A 17,575-nucleotide genomic window follows, 5' to 3' on the forward strand; every position below is an offset into this window, starting at 1 on the left:
ACCTGTTATGTCCAGTTCGGGCATTGGATGCCTACGTTCACAGAGCTGCCCTGTGGCGTAAGTCAGAGCAGTTATTTGTATGTTTTGGGTCAGTCAGAAGAGGGTGCCCTGCATCTAAACAGGTTATGAGCAAATGGATAGTCGAGGCTATATCATTGGCTTATGAAGCGGCCGGTCAGCCTTCACCTATGGCTGTACGGGCCCATTCTACAAGGAGTATGGCGGCCTCTACGGCCTTAATTTCGGGTGTTTCCCTTCTTGACATTTGTAATGCGGCAGGTTGGTCCTCTCCACATACATTTGTCAGGTTTTATGACCTTGACCTCTCCACTCCTGGGGCGAGGTTGCTTGCTTCTTAGTGTGCGCAAGGACTTCACACAGAACGGGCATTTGTCACTATGGCGTAGTGGGTATGGGGTTCCCACCGCGTCTCAAACGCAGCTCGAAGTTCCCTTGAAAGGGAACGTCTCAGGTTACGTATGTAACCCTGGTTCCCTGAGAGGGAACGAGACGCTGCGTTTGCCTGCCATACTTCCTGCATGCCCTGATCGACTTGCTTCAGACTTTTTCAGAAGCTTTCGCGGTCTGTTTTCAAGGGTGCTTTATAGTTTCCTGGTCTATGACGTCACCCATGACGTATCGGGCTTCCATTGGACTGATTTTACACGTGCTTCATGACGCAATCACGCAGAGCGTTCCCACCGCGTCTCAAACGCAGCGTCTCGTTCCCTCTCAGGGAACCAGGGTTACATACGTAACCTGAGACGTTTTGTCTGGCCCTTTAAATGCAAATGAGCTGCAGCTCCCGACACAGTGGGCGGAGCTTCAAGAGTGTGTGTGTGTTAGCAGCTCCGATTACCTCACGCACACGCTAAAATGTCAGAAACTGTTCTGCCTTTTATGTTTAAACCAGAGTCAGACAAAGATGGAGAGACTAAGAAGAAGTGACAACATGTAGAATGCAACAGGACATCTCTGAATGGTTAGTTGATGAATTTATGTTGCTGATGTGGAGTTAACTATCTTCAATTAGCAAATTCTGTCAGGATAATCTATAAATCGCTTGTATTCATGGGTTTCAGTCACTGTTGTGAGATGCACACAGAGTGACTTTCTATTGCATGTGAAAAGACCGATGCTACAGTTTGAGCTGACTCACAAATGTGCTTGACTACAACAGCTCTTCCTCTTCTCAACATGGACTGTGTGTTCCCCATAGACTGTAAAAAAGGGTGTTCCCCGGGGTTTATGTAAATTTTAGGGTTAGTGATGTCACTAACTCGGGAGGAAGCTCGTGTAGTTCCTACCAGCCGTTTGTTGTAGTCCTTAAAAATGATTTCTTTAAAAGCAAATATCTCCCTTTGCTTTGAACTTTGAGCGTTGTAACTTTGCAGATGTTGTTTATGCTCAAACAGCAACATTACACACTAACTAAAGTTAGAAAAGTGAAATCATAATCAACCACCCATTTAAAAAAAACGAAACAGGTTATGAACATGTCAAAGCTAACGGGGCATTGTAATACTACGTGCTACAAAGAACGCTTCAATACCATACAGCATCATCATGCACCTGTTCAGAAAGTCAAATGTCACGTCATGTCAAAAACAGCTCAAACAAGCATTTTAGTCAGGGACTTGGCTTAAGCATTGTCTGTGAAATCGGGGAATATTTTTATATATCATATTTAATGTATTTATTGATTTTTTATGCTGTTTGTTTTATGGAAGGCTTGTCTATAGAAGGCTAATCTGTCCAATAATAGACTATACAGGTCCTTCTCAAAAAATTAGCATATTGTGATAAAGTTCATTATTTTCCAAAATGTAATGATACAAATTAAAATTTCATATATTTTAGATTCATTGCACACCAACTGAAATATTTCAGGTCTTTTATTGTTTTAATACTGATGATTTTGGCATACAGCTCATGAAAACCCAAAATTCCTGTCTCAAAAAATTAGCATATTTCATCCGACCAATAAAAGAAGTGTTTTTAATACAAAAAAAAAAGTCAACCTTCAAATAATTATGTTCAGTTATGCACTCAATAGTCAATACTTGGTCGGGAATCCTTTTGCAGAAATGACTGCTTCAATGCGGCGTGGCATGGAGGCAATCAGCCTGTGGCACTGCTGAGGTGTTATGGAGGCCCAGGATGCTTCGATTGCGGCCTTAAGCTCATCCAGAGTGTTGGGTCTTGCGTCTCTCAACTTTCTCTTCACAATATCCCACAGATTCTCTATAGGGTTCAGGTCAGGAGAGCTGGCAGGCCAATTGAGCACAGTAATACCATGGTCAGTAAACCATTTACCAGTGGTTTTGGCACTGTGAGCAGGTGCCAGGTCGTGCTGAAAAATGAAATCTTCATCTCCATAAAGCTTTTCAGCAGATGGAAGCATGAAGTGCTCCAAAATCTCCTGATAGATAGCTGCATTGCCCCTGCCCTTGATAAAACACAGTGCACCAACACCAGCAATGAATCTAAAATATATGAAAGTTTAATTTTTATCATTTGGCAATTTTTATCATTACATTATGGAAAATAATGAACTTTATCACAATATGCAAATTTTTTTAGAAGGACCTGTATAACTCTTCCTTTTTATTATACAAATTTGTAAATTTATACAACTAATCCGAGATCAGATAAAAAAATCATATAGAAAAATTCATGTGTTCCAGAGATTGCTCCCTAGTGACAGACCATTGAAATTTCTAAACGTTTACTGAAATCATGTGACTCTGGCAGTTTGATTACAGCTCAAAATCCCCATTCTAAACAAATGATTCACAAAGGTATGAGGTTTCACGAAGCAGTGTTTCGAAATCACTTGTCCGGCATAGTCTGTTGTTTTACTGGAAGATCAAGTTAGGATATTTTAAATAAAAATTAAAGGTAAAAAAAAAAAAACGTTTAAAAAAGTGAAACGTATGAATTATTCACAATAACATGCATTTAGAATATATAAAATAAATAAATGTATTTTTATTTCATATCAACTTTAAAGTTAGACTAATAGTTTATTCAACCCCATACTTAACTTTTAAACATATTCTTATTAATTACTAGTAATTGCTATTCAGTACAGTTGATTTAACTTAAAATATAATTTTGAGTCTATCTTTCAAAAATTTGTTGGCTCAACTAACTTCAGAAGTTGAGAAAACTAAAAAATGCTTTGCAGCTGGTTACCTTTTTTAACTTATCTTTTATTTATTTATTTATTTATTTTTTACAGTGAATGAATTGCAGATTTCTGTGAACAGATATTCAGTGAAAGAGCACAAGCTAGCCTGACAAAATGGCAGACGGCAACAGCTGCTACGCTAGGATTGGTCAGTAACCTTTTCAAGGCGGGACTTCGTGTAGGGTCAATTGTTTTGCTGTTCTTATACATGACATCAGTATCTGAAGTGTTTCTTGACCACAGATTGTCTGACAAACTTATCTCTAGTGGCCAGAAGTTTCATTTTGAGGCTACCCATCCATCTTTTCCTCACATTCGTCCTCATGCTGGCATGAGGAGAGCCTGCAGGGCCTTCACAGAAGGTCAGCTTGCATCTTCTCCGGCATCTGACTCACAGTCACCTCGCTGTAGGATGTACCAATCAGCACACAGGCAGTCCTTTGAGGCGTGGTCTGTTGACATCGAGGGTCCGCCTCGGTGCAATGAAGACAAGCCCCATGGCTGTCTGCCAGGCCATTGGAGAGGCGAGTGGAGTTGCTAGCATCCTTGTTGCAGCGTAGAGATGTTTGCTGTTGAAGATCCTTTTGTCCAGGCACAGGGCTTCCCTTACATGGGCTGGAACATATTCGTCTGCGAATCTGAGCTGTGTCCCTGCTCAGAGATTTACGAAAGTTGGGCTTAAATACCAGGTACACCACGGGGTTGTAGATTGTGGAGGATTTGGCAAAGATAGCTGCCAAAGCAAAGGCTAAAGGTGGGACGTTATTTGGTTCTCCAAATGCAGCCCACATTGCCACAACAGCATAGGGGCTCCAGGCGATCAGAAAACCAATGCATACCGCCACAGAGAGCTAGAAGAGAAACAGAAATAACTCATGAGAACATTTCCACATGTTCTGGAGAAAACGTCTAAATGGGTCATTCTTACGGTGGCCGAGAGAGCTCAACGCGCTGCAACTGAAGCAAACACATGCAAATAGAAAAAAACGTGTGCAAATAGAAAAAAAAAGTTCACAACACAACCAAATACAGAAACGCGCTGCAAATAACACAGACCACAACGGAAATTTTTCCAGGGGAACCAAACAAGTGACGAACCCGGCTGGGACGTGCTTATTGCTCGTGAGCTTCCCTATGCCCTACTCCCTTCGAAGGGCAGACGGCAGAGCCCTTGAAGTGGGCCTTTGGAGTGAGCAGGGCACTAGTGTGCTGTTATGCAGCCGTGTGGAACGCACTTGATGAAGGGAGACAACGTCATTTCCTCATTATTATAACCTGGGATGTTCCCATGACAACGCAGCACGGTGTCCATCAGCTGAAGAGCTCTTCTAAGTTACGACAGAAATATAATGCTGTTAACATAACGGTTGCAAATAAATATTTATTTTTACTTTACAAAAAGCTTTTAAAATATGCGTTATATAGGACCCTACATTACCTAACATTTCTTATGAAACTTTTCTTTATGAAAATTTAAACATAACATGAAACAATTTGTACTGTGTAACTGATGTATAGATACATTTCTTTCCCTCATGTTCTTCTTCTCTATCTTTTTTATTTATTTATTTCAGTTTTCAGCTCATTGTTCTTTTCTCATTTGTATTCTGATGACATTGAACATATTGCTAATACATTTTGTATATTGTATACAAGTTGTATGTCATAAAAATGTAATCTCTGTATGTTTTGCAAAAATAAATAAATAAATAAAGTAGAATTTTAAGCTGTAGTGTAAGTCTATGAGTGTAAGCACCAGCACGTCCCAGCCGGGTTCGTCACTTATTTGGTTCCCCTGGAAACATTTCCTTTGTGGTCTGTGTTATTTGCAGTGCGTTTCTGTATTTGTGTTGTGAGCTTTTGCAGCGCGTTTCTGTATTTGGTGGTGTTGTGAGTATTTGGAGCTCACGTGTGTTGTGAAACTGATGAAGATGTTTTCTTAATTTGCGGTTGTTTTTTTATTTGCATGTGTTTTCTTCATGTTGCAGCGCGTTGAGATCTCTCGGCCACCATACATTCTTCATTTTTGGTGACAGATGGTGTCCCTTATCTTTGCCACACTAAAAATAAACTATAATTGTCAATAAAACATGAAAATGTATATTTTTAACATGTAGTGTAGTGTAATGAAAATTGATACTTTAACTAAACAGGGAAATTTATTTGAAGTACTTATTGTTTATAACTATTTGATTTCCATATGTGGTGCTTGTTTTTTGACAATGTCACTCTTTATTTGTCTGTGGTGCTTGCATATTTGAAATATTTAGATAAAAAAAAATTCTGTAGTGACACGTGAAGGCCAAGTATGGTAACCCATACTACGAATTTGTCCTCTGCATTTAACCCATCCAAGTTAGTGCACACACATTAGGAGTAGTAAGAAGTGAGCACACACACTGCAAACACACACCCAGAGCAGTGGGCAGCCATTTTTGCTGCGGCGCCAGGGAAGTGCTTTGCTCAAGGGCATCTCAGTCATTTCCTGCAGATATTGAGGATCGAACCCGCAACCTTCAGGATACCAGTCTCACTCTCTAGCCATTAGGCCACGACTGCCTAATGGTTATCATTACTAATGATATAGTAAATAATGTTACTAATTCTTGCAAAATACCCACTGACCTTGAAACTAGCACAATGGTAGCCTCCATTTTATTTACCTCGAAAGACTAACACCACAGATAAAAACATGATTTGTCAAGAGGATTTCATTAAAATTACTTGGATCTTGAATTGTCACTAAGCTTTCGTTTTAGATCTAGCATATGAAAACTATTTTAAAAAGCATATAAATATAGTATATTATTATAAAGAATGATAAACATTTTTGACTAATTTCTATCTCTCATTTGTCAATCCAAATAGAGAATGACTGAATATACACACAGATTAAAGATTTTCACTGACTCTGCATGTCATTACACCAAGTCCCTTAAGGTAGGGAACAACGCCAAAAACCTAGCACTGATGAAAGCGACTGTGGCATCCCACCTCGCCTGTGTAGGGGGCAGAAAACGTTGCGCTTGAACACACTGCACAGAGTACAGCCGACGGCCAGCTAGCACATACATTCTGCGGCTGCGTGAGAGGACATGCCTCTCCCATACCAGCAGGTGGCAGCAGTCTGTATTCGGCATTCAAAAAGGGAAACTAGAAGAGCCAGATCTGTGGATTAGAGATGCACAGATCAGCTCTAATGTCACTGGAATCCGCTGTTAACTAAGCCGACTGACGCTCAAACACCTGACGGCCGACCATCGGCTAGGTGTGTCTTGGGCTTTTAGCACTGACTCTGATGTTTTATCCTCTCACCTTCACAATGAGGATGTGTGCATTTGTTGTCTTGGTCTGTGGCGACACGTGTTGCTGTACTGCCTGCCGTGACCCTTGTACGGTGATGAGGATCAGGATGTAGGAGATTAGGATGATGGTAAGAGGCAGCGCATAGCAGAAGAGGAAGAGGCAGATAATATAGGACATGGACAGAGCGTCCTGGCTTGGTGCATACCTGAAAGTTGAATAGAGAACAGGACATAGTGATGGTAATTAGGTACACTGCTAGATATTCTGACCTCCCTGTACAGTTTATTGCCTCTGGCTGTAATCACTGATCACTGAATGCTGATCGTCTGACCAGGGCCCTTAGAATCATCCCAACATTTCTCTCCATTACAGTGCCCCTGCCCTTGTTCACATGCCCAGTTTGTTAGTGTCACTGGGCCACTTGACTGAGACTGAAATTTATTTGAGGCAAATGAATTACTGGCCCAGTAGCTTAACGAATAAGGCACTTGCCTCCTAAACCAGAGATTGTGGGTTTGAGTCCAATCTGGGGTGGGTTAAAGCAGAAAGGTTGACCTCTGTTAAGATTTTTTTACTTAGATACTAAGGTCTTATACTTGAAGCAAAGCTTCCACAGCGCTATGCTAAATTGTTTAACCAAACATTATATATAAAAAAGGAGCAGTTAATGCGGGCCTTAAGTCTGTATGGGTTCTCTTCTTAGGCAAGCAGAATGGTACACTGGGAATGTGCTAGGCCAATAACCCAGAGGTCCATGGATCAACACCAAAATCTGCTATGGGCTTGTATGGCATTGTTAACTTATAAAGATGCCCAGACCCTAAATAAGGATTGAATTCCACTGTACAGGTGTAAAACACAAAACCTCTCAGTCCTGGAACTGATGCAATACTGCATTAATGTTCTGAGAAGCTGTTGAAGTAGCCATTTATCTAGATCAACTCCAGTCGTCGGGACCCACCTTACAGAATGTTTGAGATGTTTTCCTATTTAACAAGTTGATGAGTTGAATTAGGCGTTTCAATTATTGAGTCATCTAAACCATTCTGGGGAAGAACCTGAGGACTGGAGTGAAGAAACACTGATCTAAATGACTATGTTTGTTGGCCTTATTCAAATGCCCAGTTAATTGGTGCCACTGGGCCACCTGACTAAGACTGATAATTATTGGAGACAAAATGAGCCATAGGCCCAGCAGCTTAATGGATAAGGAACTTGAGTTTGAGTCCCATCTGTGGTGAGTTTAAGTAGACTTGTGCATCAGCATGCCAGGCCCATAATGAGGTTGCTTAATCAAAACCATTCTCTACTAAGCCTTCTTTACTTACATAGATACCCAGTTCTTACTCAAAGACAAAGCTACCACAGAGCTATGCTAAATTGGTCATTGTTTTTGCCAAACCTTATCTATGAAAAACAAAAGTTAATGTGGGGCTAAACACAAACTGTTTTGAAGATCGCTGGGTATGAGATCTGGGGCCATATTCACAAAGAATTTTAAGGCTAAAAGTAGCTCCTAACTGGCGAATTTAGGAGCAACTCCTAAAAATAATGGGCGTGTCACTCCTAACTTTAGGACTCCTAATTTTTTTCACTAAGAGTGAAGCATTTTAGCCCTAAAAGTAGCACCTAAGTCTGGGACAGCTTAAAAGAAGTCGAGAGGACTCCTAAAGCCTAGTTCACACTACATGATTTTAAAACGTCGGGCTGAACTGTCCGGTTCACACTACATGACTTGCTCTCTGTGAAATCAGGAGTGTTCAAGTTGTTGAGCTGTTCACACCACACGACACAACGTGATTGATCCGCAACAGGAGGTAACGCACTACACGAGTTGACAACAACTCTGTCACCCAACCATTCTATCTTGTCTACAAACCACGTTTTGTCACAAAAAATCACGCGATAAAACCGGAAATGACGCGAAACAGCACGCGCGCCAATACCCGGCAAAGAAGACGAAGACCCATGCCTTGCTCTGATTGAAGCAACCCATGCCTTGCTCTGATTGGCTGTAGCTCATGACATCACTGAGGTTGAGTCGGGCGACAGCTCTGGATATCTAGCATGCTAGATATTTTTCTGGGCTCGGCGACGCGTCTGCGAGGCGTCAGCGAGCGTCTTTGATGCGTTGTTGGCTCTTTCATACTAACAGATTGTCGAGCGTTCATCGTCCGCTAATCCCCCGCGATTTGCACGCGATAACACCCTGACCTGTCGGCGAGCTCAACGATTTGCAAATCGGGCTTAAATCGGGCTTATAATCCTGTAGTGTGAACTAGGCTTAACTCACTAAGACCTATTCACAAAGGATTGTAGCGCATACCACCGCCTCTCGCAGTCGTCTCGGGTCCGCGACACAAGCGGGAATGCTGCATTGATCTGCAAACAAATCCTCTCCCATGTGTTTTGCTTGATATCCCAGTGCCGAATTTCCCATTTATCTTTTTTTTTTTCAGCACCAACTGAGCCAGCAGCAGTAATGGTGTGTTCACACCGAACGCAAATTTAATTATTTGCGCGAGTAGATTACATACAAAGTCAATGCAAAGACACGAATGGACGCATCATTCGCGCCGGGCATTGCGAATGACACGAATTGGGCGACGCGTTTGCCGCGAATGTCTTCCGCGCAAGTTAAAAAATTTGAACTCGAGCGAATGTTCAAGCGTCTAACTAGACGCGATAGATGCGTATTTGACGCTCTATTCGCGTTCGGTGTGAACACACCATAACTGATCCTGCGTCCAGTTGGGCTTTCTTTTCCGTTTTGGCGAGTTCATAATCCACCGTCATTCAACGTTACATTACTTCAATAGGAGCAACATTTCCTTGCTTTAAGTAGTCTATTTAGGCTAATAGGATTAATGTGTTAATGCAAAGTGTTAATGCAAGTGTCGTTTTTCATTATTAGGAAAGTGGCTGTTTTCATTAGGGTATTAGGCTACCTTGATTTGATTTAATTTAATTCACGACTTTTTTTCTCTCTCTCTGCCTTTTTAGAATTACACTTCACTGGGGCATGCATAAACATGATATGCATTTCGATGACATCACTATTATTATTTTGTGTAGGACACAGACATATTTAGATGTCGTAATTCCATGATTTGTTGCGTCTGTGTTATGTTCCGCATGATGGCCCTGTCATCTAACAACCAATCACCGTGATCATTGCGAGGAAGCTCGTGCATGAGAATTGACGTCATCCATAGCAACGAAGACTCACTCTTAGTTTAGGAGTTGTCATTTTTCCTTATTAAGAGTAGGTCTTAAAGGCGTTGTGAATAACTTTTAAGAGAAAACTCCAAGCTAAAATATTTTAGTGCGATTTAGGAGTACTCCTAGTGGTAAGATAAAATTCTTTGTGAATACGGCCCCAGGTGTAAGGTGAGCAGAGAGGCACAGAAAAAGTGTGCTAGGCCCATAGCCCAGAGGCTGATGGGTCGAATGCATCATCTGCTTTGGATCCTTTTTCTTATTAAAAAAAAGGCCCAAACCCTAAATATGGAGTGAATTCCATCCAGGCTCCAAAACCTCTTAGTGCTGGAACTTATGCAATACTGCATGAATGTTGTGAGAAGTTGTTGAAGTATATATTCATATGGATGACACTGTCTGCATCCAAAAACTTGCTGCCTCGTTGCCTTATCAGGCAATGACTTTGAAGGCAGCGTTTACGCATGAAGGTACCTCACGAAACTAATTTCGGAAAGACTTCTGAGGTAGCGTAATGATTTAATGATCTACAGCAAAATAGAGCGAGCTTTGATGATAACTAAGCAAAATTTAACTACTACAACAGTATTTTATCGCAAGAAATGACATCAAAATGGAAAACATTGGTAAAAAACTTACATTTACACACAAACTGACCACCAACAGCAACTTTCAGATGGCATTTTTATTTTTATTTAGCTCAACTGTCACAGAATGGAAAGCACAGGATTGTGGGATATCAAAGGCAACGAAGTAAACATCTATGCTGCCTTCAAAAATCGATCAGATGAAGGTATCTCAGGAGACAGGAAGTGAAGCTAGCATTGGATTCGGACGTGCCTTGTTACCTTCTACCATGGAATGCGTCCTCCGAAGGCAGCATTTATAAGCTTTCGGACGCAGTCTATATTTGTTGAATTTGTTCAGATGCCTAGGATGTTGGTAGGAAATAAGCATTAGTCTCAGTGGCCTAATGGATAAGGCACTTGCCTCCTAAACCAGGGTTTGTGGGTTCAATTCTCATCTGGGATAAGTTTAAGCAGTGTTGTGGCCTAATCTATGAAGTGAATGTGGGCTCTGAAGTTGTTTTCAAGACACATGGGAATGGGAGCTGTTCTACGCATTAATAAACTATCATTTAGTTTGAATTTCCTCAAACTAAATGATAAGAAAACCGAGATATTAGTGATTGGCTCTGTTGCCTCAGTCAAAAGGATGGACCAGTCCTTTGATATTGATGGAACTCACATTAAGCCCTCGTCATCGATTCGTAACCTTGGTGTCTTATTTGATCAAACTCTATCCTTTGGCTCTCATATTTCTTCTCTTGTGAAAAACTCTTTTTTCCATCTTCGCAGTATTGCATTGCTTACGATCTTCTCTCACCTTAGCTGATGCTGAAACCTTAATTCATGCATTAATCACATCACGCCTCGACTATTGCAATGTCTTATTTCTTGGTCTTCCTAAAAAACGTATTGCAAGATTACAGTACGTTCAAAACTCTGCAGCGAGAGTCCTCACCTCTACTAGGCGTTCTGCGCACATTACTCCTCTGCTTTATGAACTTCACTGGCTACCTGTGGCATCACGTATCCACTTTAAGGTACTGCTTCTAACGTTCAGAGCATTAAATGGTCTTGCTCCACAATGTTTGTCTGACCTACTCCACCCTTACCGTCCTACACGGTCTCTCAGATCAGCTGAACTTGGTTTACTGTCCGTCCCTCATTTCCGGTTGTCTACTGTAGGAGGAAGGTCTTTCAGTACTAATGCTCCTCAATTATGGAATTCGCTACCTCTTACACTACGCAATACCTCTTCTGTGGCTACTTTCAAGACCCAGTTAAAAACATATCTTTTTAACATGCATTTTGGATAATGTGATTATATGTATCATATGTGACTGTAATATATGGGTTTCTAAATGTATTGTATGTACAATGTAAAGCGACCTTGAGCTTCTGGAAAGGCGCTATATAAATAAAACAACTTCTTCTTCTACGGCAAGCAGAGTGGTGCAGCGAGAGCATACTGTAACTATAGACCGCTGCAGGGATTACATACATTTGTAGGCCAACCCTTAAGTTAGCATTACCCTGGTTCCCTTGACAAAAAACTAATGGGATTTTTCAGTTGGCTTTTGGATTATTGCAAAAAATAAGCTCTGTGACCCAACAAAAGTTTAAGATCCTTATAAATTTCATTAGATTATTCTTCACAAATTTTTACACAATTTTTTTTAATTTTGAAGCCTAATTACAATCACAAGAAGGCTATAAACGGGCTACACCACTTTTGCACAACTTAAGCGTCACCACCACTAACTGAGACATATCTTTTATGGAACTATTTTAGTATAATAACATTTAACGTCCCATACACCATTTTTAGTACCATTTAGCCACTTGTAAACAACCACCTTTTTCAAAACACGTAAAAGCTTAAAAAAATCATGACTGACGGCTTTAGATATCTTGGTATTTTTATCACAGCTTCACTTAATGATCTTATAAACAATAATTATACCCCTCTTATAGAAAAAAATCAAGGTCAATTTGAAAACGTGGTGTTTACTTCCGATTTCATTTCTAGGGAGAATAAATGTAATTAAAATGAATATCCTTCCCAAGCTTTTATATTTATTTCAATCTTTTCCTAGTTATTTAAAAAGTTCATTTTTTCAAAGACTTCAATAAACACCTTTCAAAGTTTATTTGGAATAATAAAATGCCTCGGATCAAAATTTCCAAACTAATGAAGCCAAAGGACAAAGGTGGAATCGCCTTGCCAAATCTTCAGTTATATTATTGGGCAGCCCAGATTAAAAATATGATTAGTTGGTGTAATGAGAGGACCAATTCTATCTGGTATAATATGGAAGCAGCAACTTGCTCTCCACAACCAATTAGATTTCTACCATTTGTTAAGAATTATACAAAGCTAAAAAATATTTCGGAACATTATACCATATCAAACACTCTTCGAGCCTGGACTGATATTAAATCATATTTTAAAATACCCGCCTCTCTTTCCTTGTCTTCTCCACTATCTTTCAACCCTGATTTCCCCTTAACATTAATATTGGGCTTTCGACATGGCTGAAACTGGGAATCTCTCAAATTTCTTGTCTATATTCAGAGGGAACTCTTTCCAACAGATTGTGGAGCACGTATAAACTATCAAAGTCAAATCTTTACAAATATCTTCAGTTGCAACATTTTTTTTACACTAAAGATAGACAAAGGAGAGTTAAGAATGGACATAACAGAGATTGAAGACATTTTATTAAATCCAATCTGTCTAAAGGGATCTATATCAAGGACATATGATATCTTGTCTAGCAATTGCACCTCTGCCTTGTTGGGACTGAAGGAAGTCTGGGAGAAGGACATTGGTCAAACCATTGAAGAGAATGACTGGACTGTTGTATGTGATAACGTGTAGCCTAAATGTACCTCCCTTGGGATCCATGAGCTCAATTTCAAATTCTTCAATAGAATATACCTTACGCCGATGCGTATTTAAGATGTTTACCAACGCTACAGGCCTGTGCTTCAAGTGCAATAAAGATAAAGGCACATTCATGCATTGCTTTTGGTACTGTGACAAAATTTTGTCATACTGGAAGAAAGTACATAGTGTAATGGAAGACCTTCTTGGACTACACTTCGATATGACCCCAGCTTTCTATTTATTGAATCTTAATCTGAATACTCTGTTTAAAAAAGATGCAACACAACTATTTGTTGTCTTGGTATACTTAGCTAAAAAATGCATTTTGTTACTTTGGTCTGCATCACAGGCTCCATCCTTAAAAATGTGGACATCACAAATCGCTACATGGTTAGCACTTGAAAAGCTCACCTACGATAAACATACAAAATCTGACAGATTCTGGCTCATATGGTCTCCCCTTTTGGAATATATAAAGGAACTCCCTTAACAGGCATACCAAACCGCTTCTAATTTCTGCAAATTTTCTTTGACTTGCTATCTAAAGGATGCTCTAAGTCAATGTGACCTTGTTTATCTGTGGCTGTAAATGTAAATTTTCTACTGTGTGAAAAAAAAAAAAAAAAAAAAAAAAAATCATGACTGCATGGGGTATTACTGATATTTTGTTGTAGAATAAAACTTAATATCTTTAGCTTGTGTTAACCACACACCTTATTTCAGGCATTTAACCAAAACCCATGAATACAAACTAGGGATGCACGATATAGGATTTTGGCCGATATTCGATATGCCGATATTTTCAAACTAATTTTGCCCGATGCCGATACCGATATCGATATATTTTTTTTTTTTTTTTTAAGTGCAAAAAAAGCTTATTAAAGCTTCTATTAATGTTCTCAGTCAAGAGCAGTGAGTGATTTCCTCTGTGTTTTGTTGTTTTATTAACATTAACGGGATAGTTCTCCCAAAAATTTAAATTGTCATCATTTACTCTCTCAAGTTTCTTTCTTCTGTTGAAATTATAAAAGTTATTTGGAAGAATGTGGCTAACCAAACAGTTGCTGTACTCCAGTGACTTCCATAGTATATTAAAGCACAGGAAAGAATTGAATCCAGGTTTGAAACAACATTAGATATACAGAATTTTTATTTCTGGGTGCAGTATCTCTTTAAAGACAAGCGGCAGAATATTATTACTGTCTCTTTAAGAACTGCACGCGAGTAACGCGACGCGTCTAATATACACGCATTTGACAAGCAGATTTTCTCTGTTTGCTTTCACTTTAGACATAACCAACTTTGTTTATGTAAACCTTGTGTGTATTTGACAGTATCAGCGCAATAAGACTCGAAAGATTAGTCCAGTATGCAGGCGCTGTGACAGGCTTTTAGTTCCTGTGAGCGTCGGGTGTACGCGCTCAGAAAAGCGGATGTTAGAACAGCGCATCAGCACGTGAATGACATGTTTACCTAGCAAGACTTTGACGCACATGCAAACAATGAACTTTTGTGAATTGCAGTGTCCCGTGAGTGTAACTCTACCTCTGCGTTTACATGTGATGTGAATGTACGTCGCGTTGTACAGTATGTTGAGATGAAGGCGCCAGAATTGAACTGATAGAATGCACAATACTATGATTTTTCTTCAAAAGCAGATCGTGGAGACATTTTAATCGTCCACGATCAAAAACCGTGAGACGCGCACCCCTAGTTGGAAGTTTAAGTTGCTGGCGCTCATGCTTCGTTCACGGTCGTCACGTGCGCATAGGAAACACGCCACCCTATCGGCAAGACTCATCGGCAGAAATATACATATCGGCCGATGCCGATGATGGTCATTTTAAGCTTTTATCGGCCGATACCGATGTTGTCCCGATATCATCGTGCATCCCTAATACAAACCCATTGGCATTGGGATGATGGAACCAGAAGTGCAAAAATGCTTTCACACTCCAGGATTTAGGATTCATTTCTGTAGCACTCCATTCAAATGTTTTGATGTAAACCCCACAAACCCCGGTTTCAAAGACAAGGCTTAAGCCTAGTCCCAGACTAAAATGCATGTTTGAACTGTTTGAACTTAAAGGAACCTCCACTGACATATCTTAATATATGTCAGTTCCACTGTTTTGTCTCAAGATGCACACCAGTAATGTTTTATTCTAAGGCATGTTTATAAAAGCCATTTAAAGGCCCTAATTGAACTGAGGCCTCATCCGGGCTTAATCTAAGCACTGTTTGTGAAACCAGGCCAAAGACTCTTAGTCCTGAAACTATAGCAATATGGAGTGAATGTTCTGAGAAGCTGTTAATGTAGTCATTCAACTAGATGTCACAGTGTTTGTTGGCCTTGTTCATACAGTGTGTCCAGCTTATTGGTTTCACTGGGCTATCTGACAGATACTGGGAATTATTGGGAGCAAGAGAGCAACAGCCCCTATGGCATAAACAGATAAGGCCTCCCAAGCCAGGGATTGTGGGTTTGAGCCCCATTTGGGGTGGGTGGAAATGTGCTGGGCCAAGAGGCTGATGCAGGACTGTCTTCTGCTAAGAATACTTATGTAGATGCCCAGATCCTGGACTGCAACCAACCTCGGCTACAACTCATCTTATAAAAGTGCCCAAACCAAAATAAACTCTGCAGGATAGTGGTTATCCAGGAGGAGGTTTGGACACCCCTGCTATAGCTACCTTTCAGTTCAGTTCAGTTCCAACACTCCTGTCTGTAATTATCAAGTGTTCCTGAACATCTTAGGCCTTGTCCACACTAATACGTTTTTGTTTAAGAACACATCTTTTTCTCTCCGTTTTGACCTTCCGTCCACACTGAGACAGCGTTTTTATTAATGAAAACAAAGCTTTTTGAAAATGCTCTCCCAAGTGGATACATTTGAAAATGCTGTTTTCGCGTTGTAGTGTGGACTGTCAAAACGGAGGTATTTAAAAACGATGATGTAAGTTTAATCATGTGACACATATTGTACCAATAGATATTCATGTCTATTCTGGTATTGTGCCAATTCAAAATCTAAAAATAAGAAGAAATAAGAATCCAATATACTTTAATAAATATGCCTTTCAGACAGAATATCAGTCTCTAGATAAGAATAGGGGTCTTTTGATTTGGGTCAGTAAGCAACCACCTAGAACACACACTACTCAGACGATAACAATGCCCTTTGCCCAGGCAATCACACTGAACACCCTAGCATTGTGGCACTAATGTTGTATAAATTGCACACATCTGGCTTGCTATGGCTGGTTTTCTGAGAATCCTTTAGAGAATCCTAAAATCCTTTTCCATTAACATCCTCCCAGCCACTCACCAGTCTATGCAGCATGCTGTCCCATAGGGTTCAGGGCCATACTGACCCCAATTTGCCAAGGGACCCATAGCAAACACCATGGCATAGCACCACACCCCCACAATCATCAGACAGGCATGAGAGTAGGAGAATTTGTTTCCTGTTAAAGGAAAGCAAACACATAAAAAGGATTAATTCAGCACAAAGTATTGATCACTTTCAAATGTTTTAATACGGTGTTGCAGAATGTTACAGTACTTTTAAACTAGAGATTATAAATAGAAATTGAAAACTGAAAATGAATGCATTTTGAAACCAAAGCCTAAAACAGTAAACTTTTAGAATCACACCACTTCCTGTTGCTCTAATTCATTTTTTCTCCCACATGGTCTTATGGTAAGACCCTTATTCTTGCAATGTTGTCAAAAGTACACAAATAAATTCTTTGAATAAAAGTTTTTATTTTTTATTTAAATGCTTACCTTTTGGAAAGGACACCATTTAACATCAAAGTCATAAACAATAGTGTTGCAGGGATGATGTATTTTTTGTAGGCCAAACCCCAGAAACAAGTTAGCATTTTAGCACATCTGGTTGCATTGTCCTGAATTCAATGTAAAAAAAAAAAAAATGTTTTCATTCATGTTTCGTCATATTTTTTAATTCAAAATAACTTCCCCTCGTTCTTGCAGCGACATCTCTTCTCTTTTCTGATGACGTGTTTACTGATGCAAGGGCGGGACAAGCTGTCACTCACATGAGATCAGCCAATAGCAAATGACAGCTAACCAACGATCCAATCAATTCCGATAGACAAAATCAAGTCCCACCCTTAGTTTTTATTGTTTGAGAAGCCGTTTCACTCGGATGTATATCATAATAAGGAATAAACGAGTATGGCAACTTCTGTTTCAAGCCGACTTTATCACTGTCTGTCACGGTGTGGGTTTTGTTTCTTATTCCTTGTTCTTGTCTGTCATGTGATTCCCTGTTTGTCATGTGTCTTGTTAATTGTCTGATCATTGTCCCCATGTGTTTCTGATTAGCCACGCCCCCTTGTTATCTTGTTTAGCTTGTTTGTCCTTGTATTTAA

At 39.9% G+C, this 17,575-nt stretch overlaps 1 protein-coding gene across 2 annotated transcripts in view; it reads right to left on the reverse strand.

Moving 5' to 3' along the window:
* Window positions 1-3,529: 3,529 nt before the first annotated feature.
* opn7d (opsin 7, group member d) overlaps window positions 3,530-17,575 on the reverse strand; it is a 100,100-nt gene continuing 86,054 nt past the window's right edge. For both annotated transcript variants that reach the window (XM_056246834.1, XM_056246835.1), the window contains 3 exons: window positions 16,504-16,642; window positions 6,509-6,704; window positions 3,530-4,044 (listed from right to left, as the gene is read on the reverse strand). In XM_056246834.1, the coding sequence (XP_056102809.1) occupies window positions 3,547-4,044; window positions 6,509-6,704; window positions 16,504-16,642 (833 nt within the window). In that variant the 3' untranslated portion in view covers window positions 3,530-3,546. The remainder of the gene's footprint in view (window positions 4,045-6,508; window positions 6,705-16,503; window positions 16,643-17,575) is intronic.

The sequence above is a fragment of the Rhinichthys klamathensis genome, unplaced genomic scaffold (genome assembly GCF_029890125.1).
Source record: "Rhinichthys klamathensis goyatoka isolate OS25496 unplaced genomic scaffold, OSU_Roscu_1.1 h1tg000040l_1, whole genome shotgun sequence".
NCBI lineage: Eukaryota > Metazoa > Chordata > Actinopteri > Cypriniformes > Leuciscidae > Rhinichthys > Rhinichthys klamathensis.